Below are 25,704 nucleotides of genomic sequence, written 5' to 3' on the forward strand. Positions count from 1 at the left end.
TGTAAATGTCCTGTAGGGAGGGAGGAGCAGTCCTGCAGCAGCGTTCTGCTGTATGGATCACTCTCTGAAGAGTTTTTTTGTACTTGACACAGCTGTTCCCATACCAGGACTTTCTGTGTGAGGATGCTCTCCACAGCAACTATATAGAAAGTCCTGAGGATCCCTGGAGAGGCCCTGAACTTCCTCAGTTGTCGTAAGTGGTGCAGGCTCTGAATAGCCTTTTTGAACTGGATCTGAATGTGAGCAGACCATGTCAGATCTGAGGAGATGTGGACACCAAGGTATTTGAAGGACTGCACCCTCTCCACTGGAGCTCTGCTGATGATAATGGGCTTGTAGTTCCTGTGCTGACTCCTTGTGAAGTCCACCACCAGCTCCTTGGTCTTGCCGACGTTCAGCTGGAGGTGGTTATCCTGGCACCACATTGCCAGATGAAGGCTCTTGGGGTCCTATTGGGTTTGTACAGTTCTAGGCATTCCAGGATCCATGTGTGAGGCACTGTGAGTCATAGGCTTTGTTGTAGTTAATCCAGGTAGTGCAGGTTGGTTAGTCTGGTCTTACAGTCTTGAGGGATGGATCAAGACTGGAGATAATAAAGAATAGTCGTGGTGGACAAGCAGAGGAAGATGTAGCTATACATCCTTCCTTCATCACAAGGAAGGAAAATGAGAAACTTGAGAAATACCAAGGGCTGAAAGCTTGAGAAGATGTGGAGGGTGAAGGCAACAGTGCTCCCCCACCCAGGTAATCGAAGCACTGCCCCAAGTGCTTCGATTACTTGGGTGAGTAGCTCCAGCTACTCCCAGGATTAACATCAAGATCGCTGTCCAGAAGAGCGCCGTCCTGCAGCAACAGTGCTAACCACTGTGCCACCATGCTGAGTTCAGTTCTCTTCAGTTTAATTGGATTTATATTGTAAGGTAAAGACTCTAGAATTCATCAAACGCTTGTGGGAAAAAGTTCTTTAATTGTAACTTTATGGAGTTTTCCTTGTGACTTTTTAAAATATGTGTGTTTCAAACATTTGTACCTCTTTTCTGTTCTGTGGCTTCTCCCACTCAGTAACCTGACCAAGAGGACTCAAGCTTGAAGGGTAAAGACTGTCCACAGTGGGGAAAACAAGTGTGTGACTGGGACTTCTTTCAGTTTTGTGTAGCTCATATTTTCTACAGCTGACCAGTTTCATGTAAGATTTACAGAAATTATAGGACGATCTGATTTCCTCGTGTCAGCATTGTTCCCACATCATCATAATTAATGTTGTTCCAGGTTCAACATTGCAAGTGACCAATCACCTTCTTGTGACGTCATTCCTTTGCGACTTCGAAATACCCGCCTTCGATTATTTCGAAATACAAGTGAAGAAGCGAAAAACCGCCGCCTGTCCGCCGAATTTGAAGTCAATTTAGGATACTTTCCTTTAATAAACGGTAAGCATTATACATATGTTCCTCACTTGGCTTGCTGTTTGTTTGCTAGCGATAGGCTACTTGACGACAGCATTAGCTAACCAGTGTTCTCTAGACCAGCGTTCCCCAACTTTTTGGGTGTTTCATGGCCCGGGGGTTGGGTCAGGCAAAATTGCAGTAGCTTCCCTGATCATTTTACAAACATAAGTGAAGAGAATCTGGACTAAAAGGCCTAGACTTATGGTTGTGTGCTGAATCTATGAATCAAACTATCACCTGGAAACATAATTAACTGGTCCATCGCTGTGAAACTGGACATGAGTTCTTGATTCTATGGAGATTAACAGTAATCCAGAAATTTACAAATTTGTCCTGGTACATCGCGTAAATGTTGTCCCAGGGACATCGCGTAAATGTTGTCCCTGGGACATTGTGTAAATGTTGTCCCTGGGACATCATGTAGAATTTGCCCTGGGACATCGTGTAGATGTTGTCCCTGGGACATTGTGTAAATGTTGTCCCTGGGACATCATGTAGAATTTGCCCTGGGACATCGTGTAAATGTTGTCCCTGGGACATCGCGTAAATGTTGTCCCTGGGACATTGTGTAAATGTTGTCCCTGGGACATCATGTAGAATTTGCCCTGGGACATCGTGTAGATGTTGTCCCTGGGACATCGTGTAAATGTTGTCCCTGGGACATCGTGTAGATGTTGTCCCTGGGACATCGTGTGATAGCTTGTAAATAATGGAATGAAAATTATTGATTGTTATTAACTTGTGAAAAAGAAGTGTAAGAAATCCACATGTTATGTTCTTACACCCTTACAGAAACTGTGACTCCTTCACAATGTCAGGTAAATGTCAACTCATGTTGAATAATCAACCAATCAAGCCTTTTATTATCACATGCAATGTTACACGTACAACTGCAATGAAAATTTCACCCCCTTCTGACCATACATATATTGCTTAAACATCACATTGGGAAGACAGGTCGGAAACAGTTAGGAAGGTCAGAAAACAATTTAATTAATAGATGAGGGGAGAGGAGGAGAAAAAAGAACTACAACCAGACAAAGCTCCTAGAAGACTGAAATGGATGATGGTTGCAGCATGCAAAAAGAAAACGATATCTGTTGACTACAGCATATGCTTTCTCACAGATTACCTTGTGGGAGTAGCTGGACCAAACTCTATTGGTATTTCAAGCTTGAAATCCCTGTTTGACCAGACTAACATTTCAGATGAGGTACCTCTTGACATAAAAATCCTTTTATGTTGTCATAAAACTAATGTTAAATTCTGCTTTAAATACACTTTATTGTACAATTTACTTAATGAATCGTATTCCTTAGTTCTGTTTTTATTTATATGTATTTATTTATTTGTTTTATAAGGTAATAGATGGCCTAATCTATTTGCAGTGTGAGGTATGTTGAAAAGCTTGTTTGATCATAATGACATAGCATGTTTACGTTTTTTGTAATGTATTTGAAAACATAGGTGTATTTATGTTATTTTTATAGAATTTCCCTCACATTTATCCAATACCAAGCCAAATCACTGGAAAAATTTTGGATGGGTCCACAAGAGCACAAAGTGCATACTTTTTGAAGGTATGACTTGGACTGTGGTAACTATGTTCTTATCACAAAGGGTTTATAAGTTGCCACTATAAACAAACAGCATTTTCCAAAATTGAAGCCTTGTCAGAAGAACCTGAAAAATACCTTTCTGAAACCTTTTCTGTGTAAAGACTTGTTCAAAAGCAATGCACACAGATTAAAACATTTCTGTCTTGGCCAACTGATAAAGAACACCAAAAATTTAGTGGTGCGTGTTGAGTCTGTGGTCTTGATTTGTTTTGTACACACTATAGAAATTAATTAATGTAAACCAAAAATGACACTTTCTATATGTTTGTGTATCTGCAGAATTAATTACAAGTCTCACCTGACAAGCTTTTGCAGTTTTGCAGTGTCATTCTTGACAGAAAAACATACTTGTCACATTCTTTTTATTTCCAGAAAAACATCTTTCAGATGTATGAGAAATTGATTGGAGCCTGTCTGGAAAACGGCAGCCACTGGACCTTGTTTGTAAGTTGCACAGATTTTGCACTCTCTCTAGTGCATGATACTTTTCAGTGTCCCTCATTAGGAAAGCTCAAGGCCCAAGCCTACCATATCCATCTTTTTACAAAACAGTTTTGTGACATACCCAAGAGGACCATAGTCTATATGAATTCATTTGGCGAGTCGGAGGTCAGAAAAAGTGCGGTGTTGAAAAACTGGAGGTAATTAATTAACATATTTAACATAACATATTTAATTTAATTGAAATCATTACCGAACGTGGTTATTGATTTCTCTATATGCTTTTTATTTGTAATAACTGCGATCTCTCAGCTCATTTGCTTCAGCAAGAGGCTGCGCTGGAGAGTGGACCTTGTCACATGTGAGCCACCCACATCAACAGGATGGGAACTCATGTGGAGTGCATGTCATAATGGTACTGAAAACTATAGCTTTAACCTATATAAGTAATGTTTACATTTTTGCCTATTCAGTTTTTAAAGCCTTAGAGGCAGGATGGTAAAATCTCAATTTTTTTTGTAGATTGAACCATTTCAGCAGTAATGCTTTGCTTTGGTTGCTCTGTTTTTTTTTTTTTCCTCGGGGGGGGGGGGTAAAAACAAACAAACGTTTCTTTGTTAATCTAATTCTTTTTGTTCTTTTTTTTTTTTTTCTTCTTCGTCAATTATTAGTTTGCCCAATCTCTCATTGACGGTAAAACACAAGTGGAGGAGTACAACACTGAAATCACAAAGCTCAGGTCCCGACTTTGCCACTACTTATTTTCCTCAATAGGTAAAGATAAAATTAGCTGCCTTCTTTTTCTCTAACATTGGAAAATGTAACTTGTACTTAAACAAATTATATTTTGCAGATCGAACTAGGAAGTGCAGTCAGTGCTGGTGTGTGATTGCAGCCAAAGACCGGGTACACTATGACATGTCCTTAGCCATATAGATTGTTTATTTAATGGACTTTGTTCATTTGTTTTTTGTTTGTTTATTTCTTCTTCTTCTTTTTTTTTTTTTAATTCACAGGTGCAGTGCCAGAAATGTGGTGCATACAAGCACATGCGTTGTTCAAAGTCTGTTTGTGGCATCTGTATCTTCTGTGAGAGTAAGTCACAATATAACTAAACAATGTCCAAAAATGTTTAAAGTGAAATTTTTTTTCGTAATTTTGCCTTTGCACACCAGAACTGTGTAATTAAAGTGGACGTTTCAAGATCCAGTTTTTACACAAAACTATTTTAGACATAACTGTGTCGTATTGTGGGGATTTCTCTTCACAATTAAATTGATATAGTGTTGTTTATATCATTCTTCTTTATGTAACAGCACAGTGCAGCACAGCAGAGGGAAAGGAGTTGTGCAGCATAGTAGGTGGCTATACAGGAGGAGCAATAGAAGTAGCCAGTGAAGAATGTCATCAGGGAAAGCATCAGGCAGCGAATGACAAAGGAAAAGTTCCTAAGGGAGAGAACATCTGCAGCAAATCGACAAGTAACAGTGAGATAGGAGGACTGACAGTCAGAGATGAAGGTACACAGACTGAAAGAGATGAAGGTACACAGACTGAAGACAACGAAAAAGAAGCAGAAGTATACGGCACAAGTCTGAGTACAGATAATGCTGCTGCTGATGATGTTGACAGGATCGATGCAGATGCAGAATTTCAAACTGATTCAGAAGGAACTAGTACAGTTTACAGAGTGCATGGTCGCTTATCTGTACCAAGCTCAAAAAAGAAAACCTACACAATAACAGAAGACGAGATCAAGCGCAGAATCAACGCAGAGAACATGTCAGTTCATGTTTTCAGAGGTTTGATTGGGGTAGGTATACATTTCGTGATTTTGATGTCACCTGAAATAAATCCGGGTTACTCGTATCAATGAAGTGACAATGTGGCTGGAAATTGTGCATTTGCTGCAACATATACACAATTACACCATGTAAACAAAAGCATTTAACTTTGTGCGCGTGTGTGTGTCTCTCTCTGCTCTTTTGGTGTTTGCACTTTTTCTTTTTTAGGGCCGTAAAGCCAAACTGCCCGCAATGATTCTTGACAGGCCTAAGAAGGCCAAAACTAAAGTAACAGTGTTTAGTGTTCTGAGTGAAGAGGAGGCTGGGGAGCTAGCCCTCGGGTTTGCCGGAAGATTGGCCTGCGATGTCACAACAGACATGGTCTGTAAAGGCATCGACCATTCAAGTGCTGATATGACAAAGTAAGTTAGTAAAACAATATGAAAGTTGTATCTTTTTTGGTATTATTTGTCATTTCCCCGTATTTGGGTTATTGGTGTAACATTGTTAATCTTACTTTCTAATAACAGACAGACTCTTCTCAAAATCCAACACAATCTTAAACATGAGCTGACTGATTCCTCAACCTTCAGTTTGCTGACACACACTGTAACAGCCACTATGGTGTGGTGTCCCTTTAAGACACCCAAGTCGAGGGTTGATGGTGTCATCAGTTTGTGCCACTGCGCTCTCTCTCTCTCTCTGTGATGGTGTGGACATGTGCTTGCACGCTAGTACATGAGGAGGGACGGATTTTATGTTTTACCTCTCCAGACACCTTTGTTTGCAACGTTATGGGTTGTACGAACACTGTGCGCTATGTTTGTTAAGCTGCAGCCGTTCAACCGGGCTTATATGGTTGATGAAGAGAAGGTATATTAAAGAACACACTGTGGAATCCCCAACGCCAGCGTGAGTGTGTATTCTTTTGGCTACCCTGCTAGGTGTTTTGCCGCCTCTTCTCAACCACACAACACAACCCAACGTTACAACACCTTTGGCCCCGCTGCACTGGATTCTGTCATTTCATTCCTGTGTGAAAAACTTGATCTTGTCTCTTAAATAATGAAACCTTTTGTGACTTTTGTTTGTTCTGTAAATCAGAATCTTGAAAATTGTTCATTGTTGTTCTAAGTTTGTGTTAACTATTTGGCAAAAATGATTGGTTCCTAATCCAAACAGCATAATGACTGTTCTAACACATATCTTAAAAATGCTACAAAGAAAGAAAATTATCACATATGTTTCAATATGAATGTAATTGTGTCACACTCGGTTTGTAGTAGCTTTCCTGTTTTATTTTGAGTTTTGGTATGTTTACACTGTTATTTTTATTTCCCGTGTGTTCGTCTTCCCTTATTAGTTTTACTGTATTTAATTAGTCTGATTTAATAACTTATAATTATTTACTTTCCAGTGTGTATATATGCTCCTCGTTTGGATTATTGTTTGTTTGAGTTCTGCCTGTCTTTTCTATTAAAGATTTGGACTTTTGGACTATTAGTGGACCTCGTAGGTTTTTATTCTGTTCAATTGGTAATTGACTGGGTTTAATTTAGTGGCCTGGAAAACAGGCCCCAGGGGTCTGGTCATTTTAACCCCCTAAGACCCGAAATCTTCCATGGCATGCATTTTTAATTTCTCTTTGATATTTGGGCCGATTGGAACCCGATGAATGTAAAAAGAAAGAATTACCAGGTTTTGTTTTTTTTACCTAATTTTTGTTTCTGAGAAAAATGAGAGCCACATATGAGGACATTAATTTGAAATTTCGATAGAACAGTTGCAGTATAATGTCCTCATAACTGTATATCAGGCACTTGTTGATCAAGATTTAGTATTTTGGTCTAAATAACCCAAAATGTGATGTCCACATGTGTGGACGCCAGGCTGGAGTAAAGTGTTAGAGCTATTTATACCTATGTAAACTTTTATACACTGGTTTTTACCTGTCTTGTTTCAGAAAGGTTTAAAAGGGTAATGTCCACAGTTTATTTGTTTATTTATTTGTTTGAATTCAACATATTTTATTAAAGTAATTGAGCTTGAACACAGAAAAAACTGAATCAAATAATCATAAAATCAAATCACTTGCACTATACTGAAGTCTAATCTACTCTGAGCTAATGCCGGTTTCCAACACTAATGATCGGGTGAAGGAGAGAGATGAGGGTGTGCACGGCCACTGGTGCTCTTATCCCTGTTCTTTGTGATACAATCCAACAGGAAAGCAGTCAAACCCTTGGACATTGGCCAAGTTAACGTTCACAAATATATACACACAGAGGAACTCTGAGCCCCAATGTCAGCATTAGCACAAACACGCCACTTCATACCAAATCTCAGTGTGAGGTCAGGTGTTAGTCTCATTCCATTACTCTGGCTATATTTTCTTACTCATTACTATTAAACTTATACTTAAGACTAACTATTAACAAAATCACACCCCAATAACTCTGTTATTACACTTTGTATTTAATCATAAAAAGGCTGGATGTTGAAACCTTTTACTTCTATTTTGTATGAGCCAGGATTCTCAACAGCTGATACTCTATGTCCAAAAAGTGACAGGTATCGTTTTATGGAGCAAAAAACTTAAGAGCGCATATTTTATAAATAATACCAACAATTACAAATGCAGACCTTTAATAGTAATAAGTAATCCTTTATTTATAATGCATAGCAATATAAAAATAGTAACATATGAAAATATTACAATGGGCACAGATGAATTTGTATCAAAAACAGCAACCAAGCCAAAGTAATGAATAACACACATAAATAACAACTGCTTGAGAGACCAAACAATTTCTTTTCATCTGTTCCTTGGCAGAAAGTTAAGACAGCTATTCAGCTTTAGGTTTCAATAAACAGAAGTAATGGATGCAGTCCCTTTGAAATGTCACACAAAAGTCTACTTGTGCATATACTTAGCTTTAACTCTTCTCTTTTTTGTTTTGTATTCCAAAAGGTTTTCATTTTCTCCAGAGGATGTCTCTCTTTCAGTGGTTATCGACTGTTCACATTCATTTTCAGACTGTTGGAATGTTGATGCTGGCCGAACGTTTCTTGCTAGAATACAATGGCCTAATTTTGCGTGCATTATCTGTCATCTTTATTTCGTACTGGCATATACTTTTGCCTACTTGTTTTGTTTTTAAGACATTTGTATGCAGTTCATCTATCATTGCAGTAATACCCTCTGGAATGAATGCCCACTGTTTAACTGTGTCTAAAACAGCATTTAGTTTTCCAACTGCATCTTCTGTGCATTTTTTGTCTGTGCTTTCAACTACAGGAGTGTCATTCAAAGTTGATAGAGGACTTTTCAGAGAGTTTTTCATTTGTTTAAAATGGCTACAAGCCACCTTCAGGCAAGCACATGTGTTATAGTGAGAGAACGTACAACAAGTGCACTGAAGTGTTTCAGCCGATGCAAAAAAACACAGATTTCCAAACAAACTTGGCATTTTTATCACTTTCAAGTCCTCACAGTGTACAAAGTAATGCCTTTCTTTCACTGCAATTCTTGCCAAGGTAGAAATGTCTGTTTCCATGTTTGGATAGATGTCATTGTCAGCCTCTGCTAATTTTGCAAGTAACACTAGATGCTTGCAAAGAAGTCCTCGTAAGCCATATGTACAGTTGCAGTAGGACTCAACAGGGCAGACATCATACACCATGTTTTCTCTTGACTCAGATGGGACTTGATATGCATTAACTCCATGGCTGTTCTTGACTGTAATTTTAAGAGCCCAACCACTTTCCATCAGTCTTGGAGCAGAGTCTGAAACTTGAGACAAGGTGTCAGCAAACCTGTTTTTCATGCGGCCCACATCTTGCAGGGTTTTTATGACTGAGAAGTAGTCGTCGGCCTTCCCTAGGAGCACTTCAATCAGATCATCCAGACGCCTATTCTTGTAGCCAGATAAAAACTGGTATTTCAGGCGGTGGAAAAATCTGAAAAACAGTTATTTGAAATGATTAGTAACTGTAATTGAAGGAATTTAAAGTTTTAATCAAGACTGTATTATTTTTTTAAAAATTGGAATACCTATTGCACACGTCTTTTATAAAGGAATGCTCTGTGCCGGTTTAGCTGATTTAGGCAAATCCACCTACTCTGTTTTTTGTTGTGATAACATAAAAAACGCTGCTAGAATTTAAAGGATTTGCCTAAAACCTGTTCTGGCAATGACATGACGAACCTACTCAGTTTAGCCTCTTGGATTAAAGCATAATATCTTTTTTTCAGCAATACAATTGAATGAGGTCAAAATAATAAATCATACCTTTCAATCACATTGTTTGTTTCAGAACGAGCGTGACTGAAGCGACGGCCGTAGTCACACCACATGTGGCCAATGCCTTCCCAGTGCTTCTGAAAATACTGGCACACCAAAGGGTATTGCTTAAATGTCTGGCAGAACTCTGCTGATGTGGCTTTAAAGTCGTCCTCCTAAGAGAATTGGATGCAACAGAATATATTTCAATCCATTTAACAGACCTATTGAAATCTTTAATATTATGTATTGAAGCCCTTTTCCTTTTATTGAATAACATTAAGAATTTTAAGTTATTAATAATATGTCGTGTTTTTGTATTAAGAAGCAATTATTTCTTCCCTTACAATGGCTAAGAAGGAACACTAAACCTATAAGCATATTTGGTTTCAGCATCTGTCTGTGAAAGAATCCCACTCACAAGTTCTACTGCACAGTGGGTGACACAATGATGTTCTGCACAGCTTAAGTACTTGTTTTGATAAGCAAGATAAGAAGCCAGTTTTAGAAATTGTTTCAAAAATCTATTTTGTATCTCTCTGTAACTTTTTTTAGCAACTGAAAGTTATTATGCTCTTAGTGTAATCAAGAAATCAAAATGTGAAATAGACAAATTACACTTACAGATGTGCAAGCTTTCAGCTTACAAAAGAAAGAAATGATTTCATTTCTCTTTTGGGTGTTAGAAAGCCCATGGACCCCGGACTCTGATTTTGAAAGCCATCGATTAACAGCCTGTGAATGTAAGAGAAAAAAAGTTAATCTGGAGAGAGAGACAGAGGAGCAGCTGTACAAAAAGCATAAAAGAAAGCTGACGTCCAAAAATAACTTTGTCACTCACTGGACAAGAGGACCTGTGCATTACAGAAATCAACCAGGCAAACATATTTTTAAATGTCAAAAAGAGCTTTGGGAAGCAGCCACCAGAAGATGAGTGCACTGTGGTCTTAAATGGATGGACATAGTCACTCAACATTTTATCCCTTTATATTCATTAACCTGAGTAGGTGAATATCACAATGAGGCAAATCATAACAACAGGACCCTGTTGTAAAAATGTGTTTCAGGTGCATCTTAGACAACGTGAAAAGAAAACAATGTGGTTTACCTGCAAGACATGGTACCAGCATAGAAGGATAGCTGACTCTGGAAAAACCTTCTGCAAAGCATTTATTTCCGCAAAGTCTTTGTCAACCATAAATGCTCTACAGAAAAAAAGAAAACACTAAATGAGATTAAACAGTATGAAAATGTTTTTGCTATCTCAAAGCACCACTTCAATGCCAAATTAAACATTTCAACTCACAAGTAGATGTATAAAATACTGCATACAGCCTATAGGAATAACTTTAACAACTGGAAAGGAAAGTTTTTTGCAGCCCATGCTGCAGCTATAGCATTAGATTCTGGCATGTTATAACTTTTTTGAAAAGGAATTATTTCAAAATTAATAGCTGTCAATGTATTATTTACCTCGGGGAAGTTGGGAAATGCTCACAAACTATTCCAAGAACAGTTTCCAGGGTTTTCTGACTTTCGTTGCTGACAATAGCATAGGCCACAGGGACTCCATGCCCATGATCATCTCTTACAACAAGTGTGAATAAGGGAAATGAATACTGGTTAACGCAGTGCGTGGTGTCAACAAATACTAACTGTTTTGCATAGTTCTCCATGTTTGATTTCATTACAGGTGTCTGCAAAACAATCATTAGTTCTTGGTCAGATGTGTATGGTTGATAGAAGAGAACATGTTCTTGATGTTTTCCATTAAGTAAGGTATGTACACATTGACTGTCTCCACAGTTAAAGTGCTTCTTCCTCATCATGCAGGTTCTAACACTGTCAATGTCACGTGGTGTGACAAAATGCTCTCTGTTGTGAAGATCTCTGTGTCCATGTTCTTTGGCCCATTTATGACATTCGGTTAGTATGATGGCTGGCTTAGTTCCAAGGGAAAGCAGTTCCTCAATCTTCCTCCTCAAATCACTGGAAATATTGTTGAAATGTGCGTCTTTTGGGTCCGAAGGATCATGCCCATCATGCTTATCATATGTACGCTGCACGATGACTGTGTGGTCTTTCCAACATTTGAGTACTTTAAATGAAACATAGGCCTTACAGCCCACTGCTCTGTAGCTGTTTCGACTTTTTTCCCCAGCTCTGATGCAGTTGAATTTGTAATAGTCTCTTTTCCTGTCTTTACCTGAGGCAACATTTAAACATTTATAATGTCCATGAAGGGTTAATGAGTTCAATTTTTCTAACACAACACTGAATGGGTCCTCCTGACATTGTGACACATGCACACAAAGTTGTGTGTCTTTTCCAGTTCTTTTTTTTTCGTCATTCAGAACACTTCTTCTAATTATGTCGTCCATTTCTGGTGGAAAAATAACGAAGGTTTAATTAGTCAATATTCATTAATTCATTTTAACTTGTTTTGGGGTTTTTTGCAATACAATGTAAATATTAAATATAATATTAAAATATATATATATATATAAAATAATATAAAACAAACAGGGGCTAAAAGAAGCTAAACTTTCATATGGTATGTCTCTGGCAACTTTAACATGATGTCCCAGGGACAACATCTACACGATGTCCCAGGGCAACTTCTACATGATGTCCCAGGGACAACATTTACACGATGTCCCAGGGACAACATTTACGCGATGTCCCAGGGACAACATCTACGCGATGTCCCAGGGACAACATTTACACGATGTCCCAGGGACAACATTTACGCGATGTCCCAGGGACAACATCTACGCGATGTACCAGGACAAATTTGTACATTTCTGGATTACTGTTAATCTCCATAGAATCAAGAACTCATGTCCAGTTTCACAGCTATGGACCAGTTAATTATGTTTCCAGGTGATAGTTTGATTCATAGATTCAGCACACAACCATAAGTCTAGGCCTTTTAGTCCAGATTCTCTTCACTTATGTTTGTAAAATGATCAGGGAAGCTACTGCAATTTTGCCTGACCCAACCCCCGGGCCACGAAACACCCAAAAAGTTGGGGAACGCTGGTCTAGAGAACACTGGTTAGCTAATGCTGTCGTCAAGTAGCCTATCGCTAGCAAACAAACAGCAAGCCAAGTGAGGAACATATGTATAATGCTTACCGTTTATTAAAGGAAAGTATCCTAAATTGACTTCAAATTCGGCGGACAGGCGGCGGTTTTTCGCTTCTTCACTTGTATTTCGAAATAATCGAAGGCGGGTATTTCGAAGTCGCAAAGGAATGACGTCACAAGAAGGTGATTGGTCACTTGCAATGTTGAACCTGGAACAACATTAATTATGATGATGTGGGAACAATGCTGACACGAGGAAATCAGATCGTCCGAAATTATAGGTGATCATTTATTTATTTATTTTTAACCCGTTGTATCCAGTAGTTTTAGCAAGCAGACTCATGGTCTGAATGCTTTGTTCTACCAAACACATTTGCTTTGCCAAGAGGAGTGCTATAGACTCTCTATAGGTCCCTCTTTTTTCTTTATACATCTATTTTATATAATTATTTAAATTATTTTCTGTGTAGTTATATAAAGCCAGAGCTGACAGGTGGTAAAAGAGAGAAGAAGGAGGAGGAAAAGAAAAGGGACAGAAAGTGAGATACAAAAAAGGTGGGGAAGTGAAAAAAATAACAAAGCACACATGAGCACACTAGGTCTTCAACTGCTGCATCTTTAATGAAACACACTAAAAAAATAAATAGCACCTCAAAGACAAAAAATAACTAACCAGAAAACAAAACAAAACAAAAAACAGAAGTACCCCAGAGACCCAGAGGCCACGGGCAGCTGACCCCACCAGATGCCGGCCATCACAGGACGAGCTGAGGTATTTAAATCTAACGTAAATATGTTTAACATGTTTTGATGGATTTATTTACTTTGTCCTCGTCTTTTGGCTGCTCACTTTAGGTCACTAGAGTGGCTTATCTGCCTCCATCTCACCCTATCCCTAGGATCCTTCTCTGTCACACCAACCTTCTCCATGTCCTTCTTCACGCCATTCACGAATTTCCTGTGTGGTCTTCCTCGTTTCCTTTTGTCTGGCAGCTCCATATTTACCGTAACAACTGTCCTTTCTCTGCTTATTTCCAAACTATCTCAACCTTGCCTCTCTAGCTTTTTCTAAAATTTATGATATTCTTGTTTAACACATGTTGGACTATGATCTCATAGACCTTCACAAGTGCTTGAGGCCAGATTTATTCCTTGCCTTCCATTTTATGCCCGGACATGTCAGGGCAGCTGTCCACTTGCACACAGATGGTACAAACTAAAGATCCTAATGATCTAAATACATTATTTTGAACACTTTTACTAGAAGATGTTTTATTGAGATATCAAGATGAATGATGAAAGTAAAAAAAAAAAAAATAGAAGTAAGAATGAGGGCTGTTGAGTGTCCTTGTTTAGAATTATTGTGCATTTTAGATTATAGTATCAGTGTACTAGTTTCAGGTATTACCATCAACCCACGTGTGTCAGGGCTCTGTGTGCAGGCAGATGGAGAGGAGGATCCAAATGCGAGGCTCGGACACTGAATACACCTCAAAACCTCAGCTTTATTGCTGGCACGAAAACAAAACATGAAGTGACCACTGACTACTGAGAACAGAAACAGATAGGCATAATCTGATGGTACGACACGACGCAGAGCACAGGAAAACACAGGCCTAATATACACAGGGTGGTAATCAGGGAATGGGCAACAGGAGGGAGACACAGCTGGGAGGGATTGGACTCACGAGACAGGGGGAGCAAAGCTGCACACACTAACATAAGACGTGGACTTTCACAATAAGACAGGAAACATGAATCACTAAACAAAGACGCAGACACTGAGAGACAGCCTAGACACTGAACTAAACCTGCAATAAACACGAGAACACAACCAAGGAGCAAATCCTAAAACAGAAACAGAAACCTATAATTCTCATAATGGTCAACAATGTAAAAGAATCAAAATACAAAATTAAACCAAGACACGAGAAACTCAAAATACTGGGTCAAAACTGACCCAGAACCGTGACAATGTGACCCTGAACTGTAAAGTTGGTTAAGAAAATGATTAATAAAAGCAACATAATTTTATGTTGTTTTTAAAACAGGATGGAGGCATTTTTTAGGTCAGCTAAAACAAAATCCTAATATCACCTTTTTTCGCCCAATAACAAAACCTTCATTTTTAGGTTATATTTTTGGCGATGGCCATAGATTTAGACTAAAAAATCAGAGGCTTCAGCACTTTTCTGTCAGTTAAAGAAACAAAAATATCCCTTCTACAGGTTGATCATTTACAAAAGTGATGTAGATGAAACTATCATCTACCAGACCCACTTTATAAAATTCTGCACATACAGTCTAGTTCAGCTGAAGACAAAGAACAGATATATAAAGCAAACAGTATCTCAATTTTTTTATTTGTCCAGTGCCTCGACTTTGACGGGTTTTCTGCTCTGTGCTAAGAAATTGCTCAACAAACTTACACTTTTTTTAAATTATAGAATCAGATTTACAGTGAATGGCATTTAATGTCATGTCTCACTGCTGTATAATTTTTTTTAAAATATATTATTTTAGCCCTTAGCCCTAATTTCAAAGACAATAACAAAATCTTGATATATTGTGAAAGACTGTAACTTACAGACTGTAAGATTTATTTATTTATTTTTAATTTAAATCTTATTTTGTAGCGCAGTAATAGTCTTGTACAACACAACACTGAGGAAGACTAGATATTTCAACAACACAGGAATGGGCAATGGGCCAAGAGATTTGGTCCCTTGAACTGCAAACCCTGAGGAAGAAACCCAAAGGCCAGAAAACAGTTGGCTGATATTTATTTCTTTTCTGCAGAGGTGCTGATTTTTTTCCCCAAAGAACTTAGTACTTATCTGAATGGACAAAGCCTCCATAAGCAAATAAGATTAAGATCACAATCTGGCCAAGTGCTTTATTAAAAAGATAAGGCTAATGAGAACGGCCTATGAGAACAGCTATGTCTCGTTGTCTGCTGAACAAAAGAAGAGCCTTTTTTTGCTATTATAGATTATTAATATATAATAATATATGATATTATAGCTATGAAAATGTTTTATTAGTCACAATTTCATATGTTATATTTGAAATAAAAAAAGGATACAATATTCCAAAGATTTGGAGCAATTATTATATTTACACAGATTATCCCAAAAGGCTTTTATTTCACCGCTTAAATAAATATCTGAGGGATAACAGCTTTCGCACAAAGCTACAATCTCTCAGAAGCCCCACAGATACTGCCCTAAAGCGCGTGTCGTGTTGTTATAGTACATTTTTTCCTGTTTGCTTTAGATAACAAATCTTTCGTTGACCCCGAGGGTTAGGAGAGCATTACAAATTAATCCCAGTTTTAATAAGTCTGTCTTAAGCCTGGGATCTTTGCTCGAAAAGAAAGAAAGAAAGAAAAAGGGGGAGGGAGAGAAGAAAGGGATCCGAGAGGAAAAGAAATATATTAAACCCTGTGATCACAGGCAGCTTTTCTTGTTTGTTATCCCTCCGTTTTACCTTTAATCCAATACTTGCTAATCCAATTTGTCTTTTGGGCTCCAACCCTAACTTCTCCTTATCTTACAGCTTTCTCTTAAATGTGCCGGAGCCTCCAGAGTCAGTGACTGCACTTCATTTCCCAGTGTTGCTGGAGCAAACTGATGTATGTGAAAAAAAAGTTTGGAGGAAAAGGGAAAAAAAGGAAATTGTTGCATGTTAACTGCTCATAACGATGAACATAAAACATAAGAGACTGCTATAGACAAGTTGTAGCTTCAGCCTGAATATGCATGAAGAGCCATAATCAGATCTTGGGCATTCACTCACTGAAGGGGAATATTGGGCAATACAAAGGGATTGATTTAATTACTTGGAGTGGGCCTGTGCTTTGGAGCTGCCTTGTTAGGAGGGAATGAAAAGGCTGGCAGTATCCTTGTGCTATTTTTGAGGGGGGGGGGGGGGGGGGGGGGGGGGTGGAGAGGTTGAAGAAGGGTGGAGGGGGTGAAGTTGCAGATGGTGGGGGTACAGAGGTAGTCTAGCTTCTTAAGTCACCAAAGTAATCCCGGGTATGAAGCTCTCCCAATTGAAAGGACCTGCATTGATTGCAAAAAATGAACATGGTGCATTCTCTGTTTAATGTCCTCTGGTTTAATAACCTTCTTTCTGGGGTAAATTGCAGTGTATCACACACACATTTGTCCTTGTATTGAAAGCTTTCAAATTTATTGTCTTTTCACCCGTGCTGTTTCCTGAACGCTGCTAAAGCTGACAAAGGATTGTGATAAACTAATTCTGACTTACTAGCTTTGATGTAGCTTAACAACAAATTTATTCTTTAAATTCGTTACTTTTTTCTGGCTGTTGAACTTGTTCCGTTGCAATTATCATGAATAGTGTAGCAAGACAATGAATTTTATTGGATGACTGTCTTTAACTGTTAAAATCACTTGAAGAAGCACATCAACTATACTTCCCACCCACATAAACTTATATAAAGTGAACTGGTTTCACATATGTACTAATTTTTTCTTCAAGTTTCTTCTCTTTGCTGCTCCCCTTTCAGGCAGTTGTCTTTGCCCAAAGATGACGACAGATTCAAGGGTCTTTAGAGGAAAACAAAGCACTTAAGATATTTTGAAGGGGGAGTAGATGTGAGACTCCAATGCAGAGCTCACCTGATAGATCCCTGAGAGGTGTATTCATCAAAAGGTCCTCTTTCTACCACATAGACTCACACAATAAGCCAGTCAAAGTGGATTCTAGTGCCTTTGCGCTCAACAGGCAGCGGTGACAACGAAGCCCTTAATCATCTCGTGACAAAAGCCAAAAGGCATCATCCCATTAAGCAGTGTGCTCTGCCGCTAATATGAGCTACTGCCCAGGAACCTTTCATAGGGCGTTCAGCTATTAAAGTGCTTCTGAACCAGCCAGCAGGAACCTAGACGGATTCACCTTTCATCTAGCAGCCTGTTGTTTGGTGGCTATAGTGAAGGCAAGCTCAAGATGTTAGTGATCTCATTACAGCGGTTGTGAGAAACAGCCTCCAAATTTGAGCATCTCTCTTCCTATTCGCATCCCTTTCAGTCTTTCCAACTCATGATTCATCCTGCGTCAAAGGCTTTGCCCTATCTTGGCCATAAATTGATTATTACTTCAGGTTCACAAATTTGCCATTTTCCCTGAAAAGTTTACTCATCTATACCCCCTGCAGCACTCTCTTTCTTATCCTTTCTTTTTGGGGAGGTACATTGAATGGGCGGCCAGGTTGAAAAGCAAGGAGGCCCCTAGCGTCACAAAAAACGTTCAGATTTCTCATTTAGTTGTCTTTATGCTGCAAGCGCCATGTGGTCCTTGAAGGTGTTGAAAACATGGGAAGCACTGGAGGGATCAGAGCAATCTCATTAGCATTCGCTCAGAATTGGAGTGGCCCGGCTGTATGGCAAGACCAAGTTCCCTGTTAGGCTTGAGACGGCTGTCTCAACTGCTGTACCCTCCTCCTCTTTGTGCCTTTGTGTTCTTTCAAGATTTTTTTTTTTGTTATGTCCGACTGCTTTTCTAGGTGGGATGTTGCAAATAGGATCATGGGAAAATGGATTGATCAAAATAAAAGTGAAATTACACAATGAAACACAGTGAAGTCATATTATTGTCCTATCTCCAAATGGAAAAGTACTGGGAGCTTTGAGGAAGACTCCAGCAATAAATCTGGTTAAAGCAAATAGACATTAGGTACCCAAAGTGAACTCAGTGGGTCAGAAGAAAGCTTTGATTATTTTGGATTTGTATACATTTAAATATAAGCCCATTTTATTCCAGGTTAGTGTTAAATATATGACTTTGTGTCTCAGACTTTATGCATATAAATAAAGTCAACTGTGTTAACCTAGAACATTAACTCAAAATAGTATGATTACATACCCTTTAGTTACATAGGACACACTGATTTCCTCTTGGTTTTCCATAGTGTCATCATTGCTATGACACTACCAACACTGAATTGTGTCAGGCTATGAAGCTTAGGTAGCTGCAGAGATGTAGTGATATAAATGAAATAAAATGAAACGGTATGGTTATATTAAAAAATAAAATAATAATGGGTGTCAGGATATGTGGATATATCAGGGATATGAGGACAAACAATGGAAACATCCTTCAGCCCTGGGATTTTGGCAACCTAATTAGCTAAAAGCAGAGATTAAAGAGAGAGATAAAATAGAGATTAAAAAAAATCTTTAGTCCATTATAGGTTTATGAACTGTTTTCTGGCTTTGCATTATAAAATAAAGTAAATTAAGAGCAGCTAACTTGCAGTGATCATTTTTCTCTGATCCAGCATAGCGTTTTTACTCAAGCAGAGTATCATTATTATTATTTTGTTTGTAATTTGGCGCTATGGCCAAAAAATGTTGCAAATGTAGTCACAGCATCATGTTTGTTGTCAGCTGTGTATGTGTGTTAATGGCCAGTATTTCAAATTAAAACTGATATTTTATTATTCAAACTGTTAAAGAAATTTCTCCAGGGATGACTGCAATAGTGCAAAAGATCTATTTTTAGCGTCAGACACTATTTCATTCAAGGTCGATGTCACGAGTTCTTTTATTCCTCACTTTCTCATTAGGAAGATTTTCAACATATTTCCTTATAGTAATTTCCTAAAAACCATGTAAATGTTACCAAAATCTTTCTGTTTAAATGGGGCAACAGTAACTGACGTATGGAAAACTGTAATGGACGTGGGTTTCACTCAAAGGGTTTATCTGCTAAATCCCAGCAGTTGGTCCTGTTATCATAGACAATGACACTAAATAATGTCAACAGCTCATTTCCACGAGATCTGGCCTTCTCGTTCTCAGTGTGTGTGTTTGTGTGTGTGTGTGTGCAGGAGAGTGTTTGTTATGGAGAGGCGTATATTAAGTGCTGGTGATGCAGCTCAAAAGCAGACTGACGTGACTGATATTAAGCCACCTCTCCACTTTACTGAATAAAGTAGCGGCTAGAGATTTAATTTGTTGGTGCTGAGTCAACAAATTTCTCTCTTTTATTCAAGTGAAGCATTCAAATATGTTAATACTCTATGAATTTCATAAATTTTAAAACAAACCAAACAGATGTGTTGATAATCTGCAAATGAATGAACAATTAAAAAACAAACAAACATATTTCACAGATAAAATCCTAAATTGACCAGTTGATAGAAATGATTGATGCAGGCTTCTTTGCGGTTTGTCTTCCCCAGAGCCTGCCCAGATTAAAGTCAGTCATGAGAGGGCGCATGAGTTGAAGACAGGGGAGTGAGCAAATCCAAAACACTTCAAAATTTGTCATTAGACACAAATGACATTCTTTCATTACTGAGTTTATCAGAGCAACCAGCCATAAGACGCAGGTTCATGCACCCTTGAGCACAAAGACTCAAGTTGTTTTACATTTACAGAATCATTTAACTTCTTTAATTATTCTTCAAATTACAATTGCAAATAAAGGTGCTGCCTGAGGTGGATATGCATGGCCTGCAAAAAGAGCAACATTTTTAATGATTACTTTTCACATCGAACCAAACTAATCTCCCATGGACAAGAAATGAATGAAAAAGGGAAGATTTTCTCTGCCATTCTACTTTAATGGAGGGTGCATCCATCATCAGGCGCACTGACTGTTCTGGACCAGATGTTGCCGAACTAACCAACAATTGGGCTGAAAATAGAAAAGGAGCCAGGGCAGGGAGGTTGGAATAAATTAATTGCTAATTTCTTAGTCTTTGTTGGAATTAGGCTCACTTCTTTCCACGTATGTGGTGTGTGAATGTCTATGAGCTAAACATTTTTTTCTTCTCTTGCCCCCCCCCCCCTCCCCCCACACACACCCGTCTTTGCTTTCCTGATGGTTAAGGGCCACCCAGAGGAGGTTGAGCGATGCAAAACCGAGGAGTAATCCCTCTGTTTATCTCGGCTTCGAAGCTCAGTCCCAACCTCTGCCTCTATTATCCAAAGGATTTAAGGCAAACTTTCATTTATTGGCCGGCCTCCGTTCTCTATCTCAGCTCCTGAGCTGAGGATACCCCTCCCCAACCCTCTGTCCCAATGTGAGTGGATTTGCATAGAGCAACAATGCATGTTGCTAGGGCAGTGGGCAGTCAGCGATGGGATAGGCCTGCTTAGAAGCACAGTTTGCTCAGGCAGCACATGGCTATAGAAGAATTTGGCCTTCTGGGGGGAAGGAGCCGCACCTGCGTGGCATAGCAGCCAGACCTTGCTATGCTATTAAAACAGCAGATGTACTGCAATACGGACACCTCCCCATTCACACAAATGAACAAACAGTGCAGGAACTGCTTGGCCAAAAATTTATAAATTTGGAGCTGGGGTGACGAACTGAAGTGGTTTGATTTTCTCAGATTCTCCTGAAATTTGCACAAGATTTTTAATAACTGCTACAATAACTTTAACACAGTGTGGAAATTGCTGAATTTACATTTTGGATTTGACTTTCTTAAACTATGAAAATCATTTCAACAAACCGCACTTGTTGCTAATTTGTAGGAAATGTCACAGGTGCCATTTTTTTCAAAATAATTTTGTTTAGATTTTGATACTACACTGCTCTGCAATAGTAATATAACAAAAACAATTACACTTTTCATGATTCAAAATTAATTCATGAAGTTCACGACCAAAAAATATTGTGACCATTACAAAAATTAAAGCAGACATAATGGAGTGGAGTGTTTCATACTAGTTGTTAAATATATCGATATAAATGTAAACAAAGATGCAAGCTCTGTCATAAAAGATTTTAAATAGATGGGTTCAAACATATATGCCACCAGATTTGTTTTGTCTACCCATTTAAAGAAACTGACTATAAATGAAGAATCAGGATGTTTTATAGTGTTTTACAAAAAAACTCTTTCATTTAAAAATCCTCCCAGTAAGCAAACACACAAAGAATGAGAAATCAGTAAATTAAAAAAAACCAAGCAACAACTAATAAACACTGCATTACATTAATTTGGCAGTCATATTGTCCAAGTGTCTTAAAATACACTTCACTTCCACAAGAAATATAATAAATGGTACAATAAACAACAAAATTAAAAACTACTATGTAAAAAATTTGCTTTTATATAATTTCATTAGGATTATACTACATTATTAATATATCCAGTGTGTTTGCATAGTGACTATTCTACAATTAAGCATACTGTAACTACCTATCAGAAAATCTACTTTAGTACCCAAATTAGACCCAATGTTCTATATTTTATTACTGAAAACAGTTATTGTGAAAAACATCAGAAACTAACCATCAGAATAAAATTATAATAAAAAACATACTACTATTAGTTATTATTTAACACACATTGGGATTTTTTGAAGACCAGTGCGGTCCCATAGTCAGTTACTACTATGAATACACCACAGCCAAATATTATAGTCTCAATTGCAAACTTCGAGCTCATTTCACCATGTTTTGATCCCTGTCATTGTTTGCGTGAAAGCGTTCATGAGGAGAGGGTGACCATATGTTCCTTGGTCTCTTGTGTATGAGTCCGTTGACTCTGCAGTGCTTGCCGTGAGTGCTGACGAAGCACAAAAGGGGGACACAATGTAAAGCAGTGACCTGCAGGGAGCTGAAATCCCCTTCAGTTACAGGTAAATAGAGACCACCCACCCTCACATCCACAAGAACTGGCCTTATCTCCACTTGCCGCAGACATCGTTTCCCTACAGAATAAAATAAAAAAACCAAAAACCAAAACAAAACAAACAACAATCTGTGGTTTGCTGAACCCAAAGTTTGTTTTCAGACACTAGTATCAACCTCAATAATGGAATCACTAATGTTATCTGTTTCCCAGTCATTCAATGGGGAATGACTATAAAGCTTTAACCAAATACTTACATATACTCATTGTAAGTATCTGTTCTACTTCTATTGTACATATTAACCAGCATCTGTGTGTGGACAGCAGAGAAAGAATTTCATTGTACAGAGAAATGCTTTTCTGTACACATGACAATAAACGCTTGAATCTTGAATGAGGTCAGTCAACCTATAATTCTGTGGAGGAAACCTATGGAGGAATATGCCCAAAACCATACAGTTAAGCTTTTGTAGTTTAGTGTTACAAAATGATCTTTAACTAAAGATATGAAAGTTTATTACAAAGTTTAATTTATAACAAAATTGTTACAAAAAGATGATCAAACATGCTATTAAAGAGCAAACAGTTTATGCAGATTATCTAAGCTGCAACTGGTAAAAGAACCCAGAAAAACACTCCTGAAATGTATGTTGAAGCAGGAAAGTGTGTCTTGTATGAGTTTAGTTCCAGTTTGTTTATTTTCAGTGCCAGACTTTTCTTAAATTCACTGACAATGCAAATGTAAAGTTTTACATTTGAACCAGGACTATTGCCAAGGTCCTATGCAGATAGGATATTTATTTTGGTCCTGGCCAAAAGCAACACATCTATTGAATAGATCTGCATCTGTATTATATTTTGTTTCTGTCTTACTTATTTTTTTGGCATTTATATTGAACTATATACCATTAAATTGAGTTTGTTCCACTCCCCCAGCCTTAGCATATTCTCTTCTCAACCCATGTTTGGAGCAGGTCAGCTTTAGCTACTGTTTTCACTGTTGATTATGAATCTGACGGATTATGCTTTTAACACTTAAATACTCCATAAGTTTGTCTGCAGGAAGAACATAACATAAAAATTACAGTTTTGGTGACATCAGTGACTTGATAGTCTTCATCAGTGCTAGCTGTATGGATTTTGCAGCAAGGGTAGGTTTGTGTACAAGAATTTTGTTTTATATACTTTTGTTAGTCAAAACAACACAAATCATTTAAAAAGTTCCTAGCTCATAGGGAAAAGCAAAGAATTAAAATACTCTGAAGTTAACTTCCTATTTATATACTTTTTTATGAAAAATAAATCACTTATGCCTATATGTTTTTGTAACTGATATATCCAAAATCTATATGTGGCCATATATACTTTTAAATATGACTTATTTAAATGATATAAGCAGATGCAGACCTTCATAAATAAATACAAGCTAAAGGCCTTGTATCTAACAGTTCTTACAGACGGACTCGTCATCAATCATCATTAATTTTAAAGATAGTAACAGGTGGGTTTGAGGTACTTTTTACTTAAAAAAAGTTCTTCTTATCAACTGTGAAACTGTAAAACTGCTTTTCTGCAGACTAAGAGAAGAAGAGACGTTGCTGTGTTTGAGTGGGCTGAGCCAGCTGATAGCACACAGCGCTAATATATGTTGACAGTCAGCTCTTCCCTGCATAATTGACTCCACCTCCCCCATTAGCGCAGCTCTGTTTGGCTCCCCAGGGCATGTGTTAGAACAAATTTGAGAAGTGTCATATTGCACGCATTTCAACAGGGCCAACAGGGTTAGACTCACATTAGTGTAATGAATCAATCTGCTTTGCTAATGGCTGATCTAACTCCATTAGCACCAGGAGCCGTCTGAGGCGTCAGATTCCACCAGGGAAGGAAGATTTCACCTCATCTGTAAAATCATGATATTACTAATAAAGGAAACGGATAAAATGAACAAGTTGGGGGAATAAATAAATGAACTTCAACGGCGTTGACATTCAAATAATAGCGATCGAAGAACATCATTTTTATCTTCTCGTTTTTTTAATTGTTTTTTCTTCTTTTTTAATTGATTAATTTTTATAACAAAATAGATAAATACATAATTAGTAGTGACTTTCTGAGTGCTGACCTTTCTGAATCTGAAAGACAGTCAGTTGGTAGTATCTATATATTCATGTTCAGCATGTCATACCAAAAAAAAAATAATATCTGATTTAGCTCAAGGACTGGTTCGATTGGAAACCAAAATCATTCATTTGTGATAATCACAATACCTGAAACACTGTTGACAAATGGCAGTGATGGGTACTTTTAGCATGTGAATGGAGGCAGATTACTGGGAGAGATTCAGTCTTTGCAGATTAACTGATATGGAAAGGATGACAGGCTGTCGGCAAGCAGTTGATAGCCACCTGCTGATCCATCAGCACTGTTGTTATGTTTTAAACTTATCTACCTGCTTTGCACAAATATTTGACAAGTGAACTTCTCTTATCCACAATCTTTGCACATTAAACCCACATTGTGTTTTGAAAATGGGATGGGTGCTAAAGTTGCTTTAAGATTTGTAAAGTAGCGTAGTAGACGTTTATGCATCTTTAAAACCTTCTGCAGGACGTTTTAAAATGCATTTTGGTGAGAAAGAAAGAACTCACTCAGTGACGTCCACACAGGAGCTGATTAATCATCACTTAACTGCATAACTGTCTTTAACCTCTGATCAGTGTTACAAGTTTCAATAGTACAAGTATAAATAGCCTGACAAATATACATCTTCTGAACTCTAGGCTTTTTCCATCAGATTTCAAACATATCAGTGAAGGTCATTTGATGCAAGAGAACATCGACATTCAACAAGCGAACATTTGTAATTTATCACTTTTTATTATCCCTTTATTATTAAAATGATCCTATGCCAGTTTCACTCTGTCTACTGTTCTGCAGAATGCCATCCATCCATCCATCCATCCATCCATCCATCCATCCGTCAAAGTCATGGTACAGGATGACATGTTGGTTCCTTTTCTGATTGCCAAACCTATGTTTCTCTCTGACTAAGTGTTTCAGTGTTGCAATGTTGTTGACCCATGGATGGACACAGATTATGTAATCAATTTAATGGATTAAATTGATGAATTATCAGTCATTAATAATTGAAGTCAATGGAAAAATGATAATAATCAAATAAACCTGTGATAATTTTTTGTGAGCATGAAATTCATACATCTTGCTTTGGGTCACTGTGAATCATTAATTAGTTGTGCATTACATAAGCACATGTACCTTCACAGACATTTAACAGCTCTGGTGTAAAATGCTAATCAATGAACTCAGAGATGCTGACAGGTGTAGATTAAAAAAAAAGTTTATTTGTACTCAGTATGTAACTCTGTTAGCTCCATACACAACTATTTTACATACATGTGT

General features: G+C 37.9%; 2 protein-coding genes across 2 annotated transcripts; one reads left to right on the forward strand and one right to left on the reverse strand.

Moving 5' to 3' along the window:
* Positions 1-1,211: 1,211 nt before the first annotated feature.
* LOC309708662 (uncharacterized protein) lies at positions 1,212-6,174 on the forward strand (the record flags this gene model as incomplete). Its single annotated transcript, XM_082536894.1, has 14 exons — positions 1,212-1,430; positions 2,241-2,661; positions 2,810-2,842; positions 2,939-3,028; positions 3,440-3,511; positions 3,620-3,708; positions 3,821-3,923; positions 4,180-4,282; positions 4,362-4,414; positions 4,525-4,603; positions 4,825-5,321; positions 5,521-5,714; positions 5,823-5,916; positions 6,124-6,174. Exons 2-14 carry the CDS (start codon positions 2,449-2,451, stop codon positions 6,172-6,174), a joined length of 1,671 nt encoding a protein of 556 aa, XP_082393020.1. The 5' UTR covers positions 1,212-1,430; positions 2,241-2,448.
* Positions 6,175-8,649: 2,475 nt separating this feature from the next.
* On the reverse strand, positions 8,650-12,858 carry LOC309708663 (uncharacterized protein; the record flags this gene model as incomplete). The annotated part of the gene is made up of 7 exons (XM_082536895.1): positions 12,714-12,858; positions 11,049-11,958; positions 10,684-10,780; positions 10,200-10,310; positions 9,585-9,751; positions 9,053-9,252; positions 8,650-8,660 (listed from the first exon to the last, which is right to left on the reverse strand). The coding sequence occupies exons 2-7, from the start codon at positions 11,954-11,956 to the stop codon at positions 8,650-8,652; spliced, it is 1,494 nt and encodes a 497-aa protein (XP_082393021.1). The 5' UTR covers positions 11,957-11,958; positions 12,714-12,858.
* Positions 12,859-25,704: the final 12,846 nt, after the last annotated feature.

Source organism: Aulonocara stuartgranti (assembly GCF_965226115.1).
Source record: "Aulonocara stuartgranti genome assembly, chromosome: 6".
Lineage (NCBI taxonomy): Eukaryota > Metazoa > Chordata > Actinopteri > Cichliformes > Cichlidae > Aulonocara > Aulonocara stuartgranti.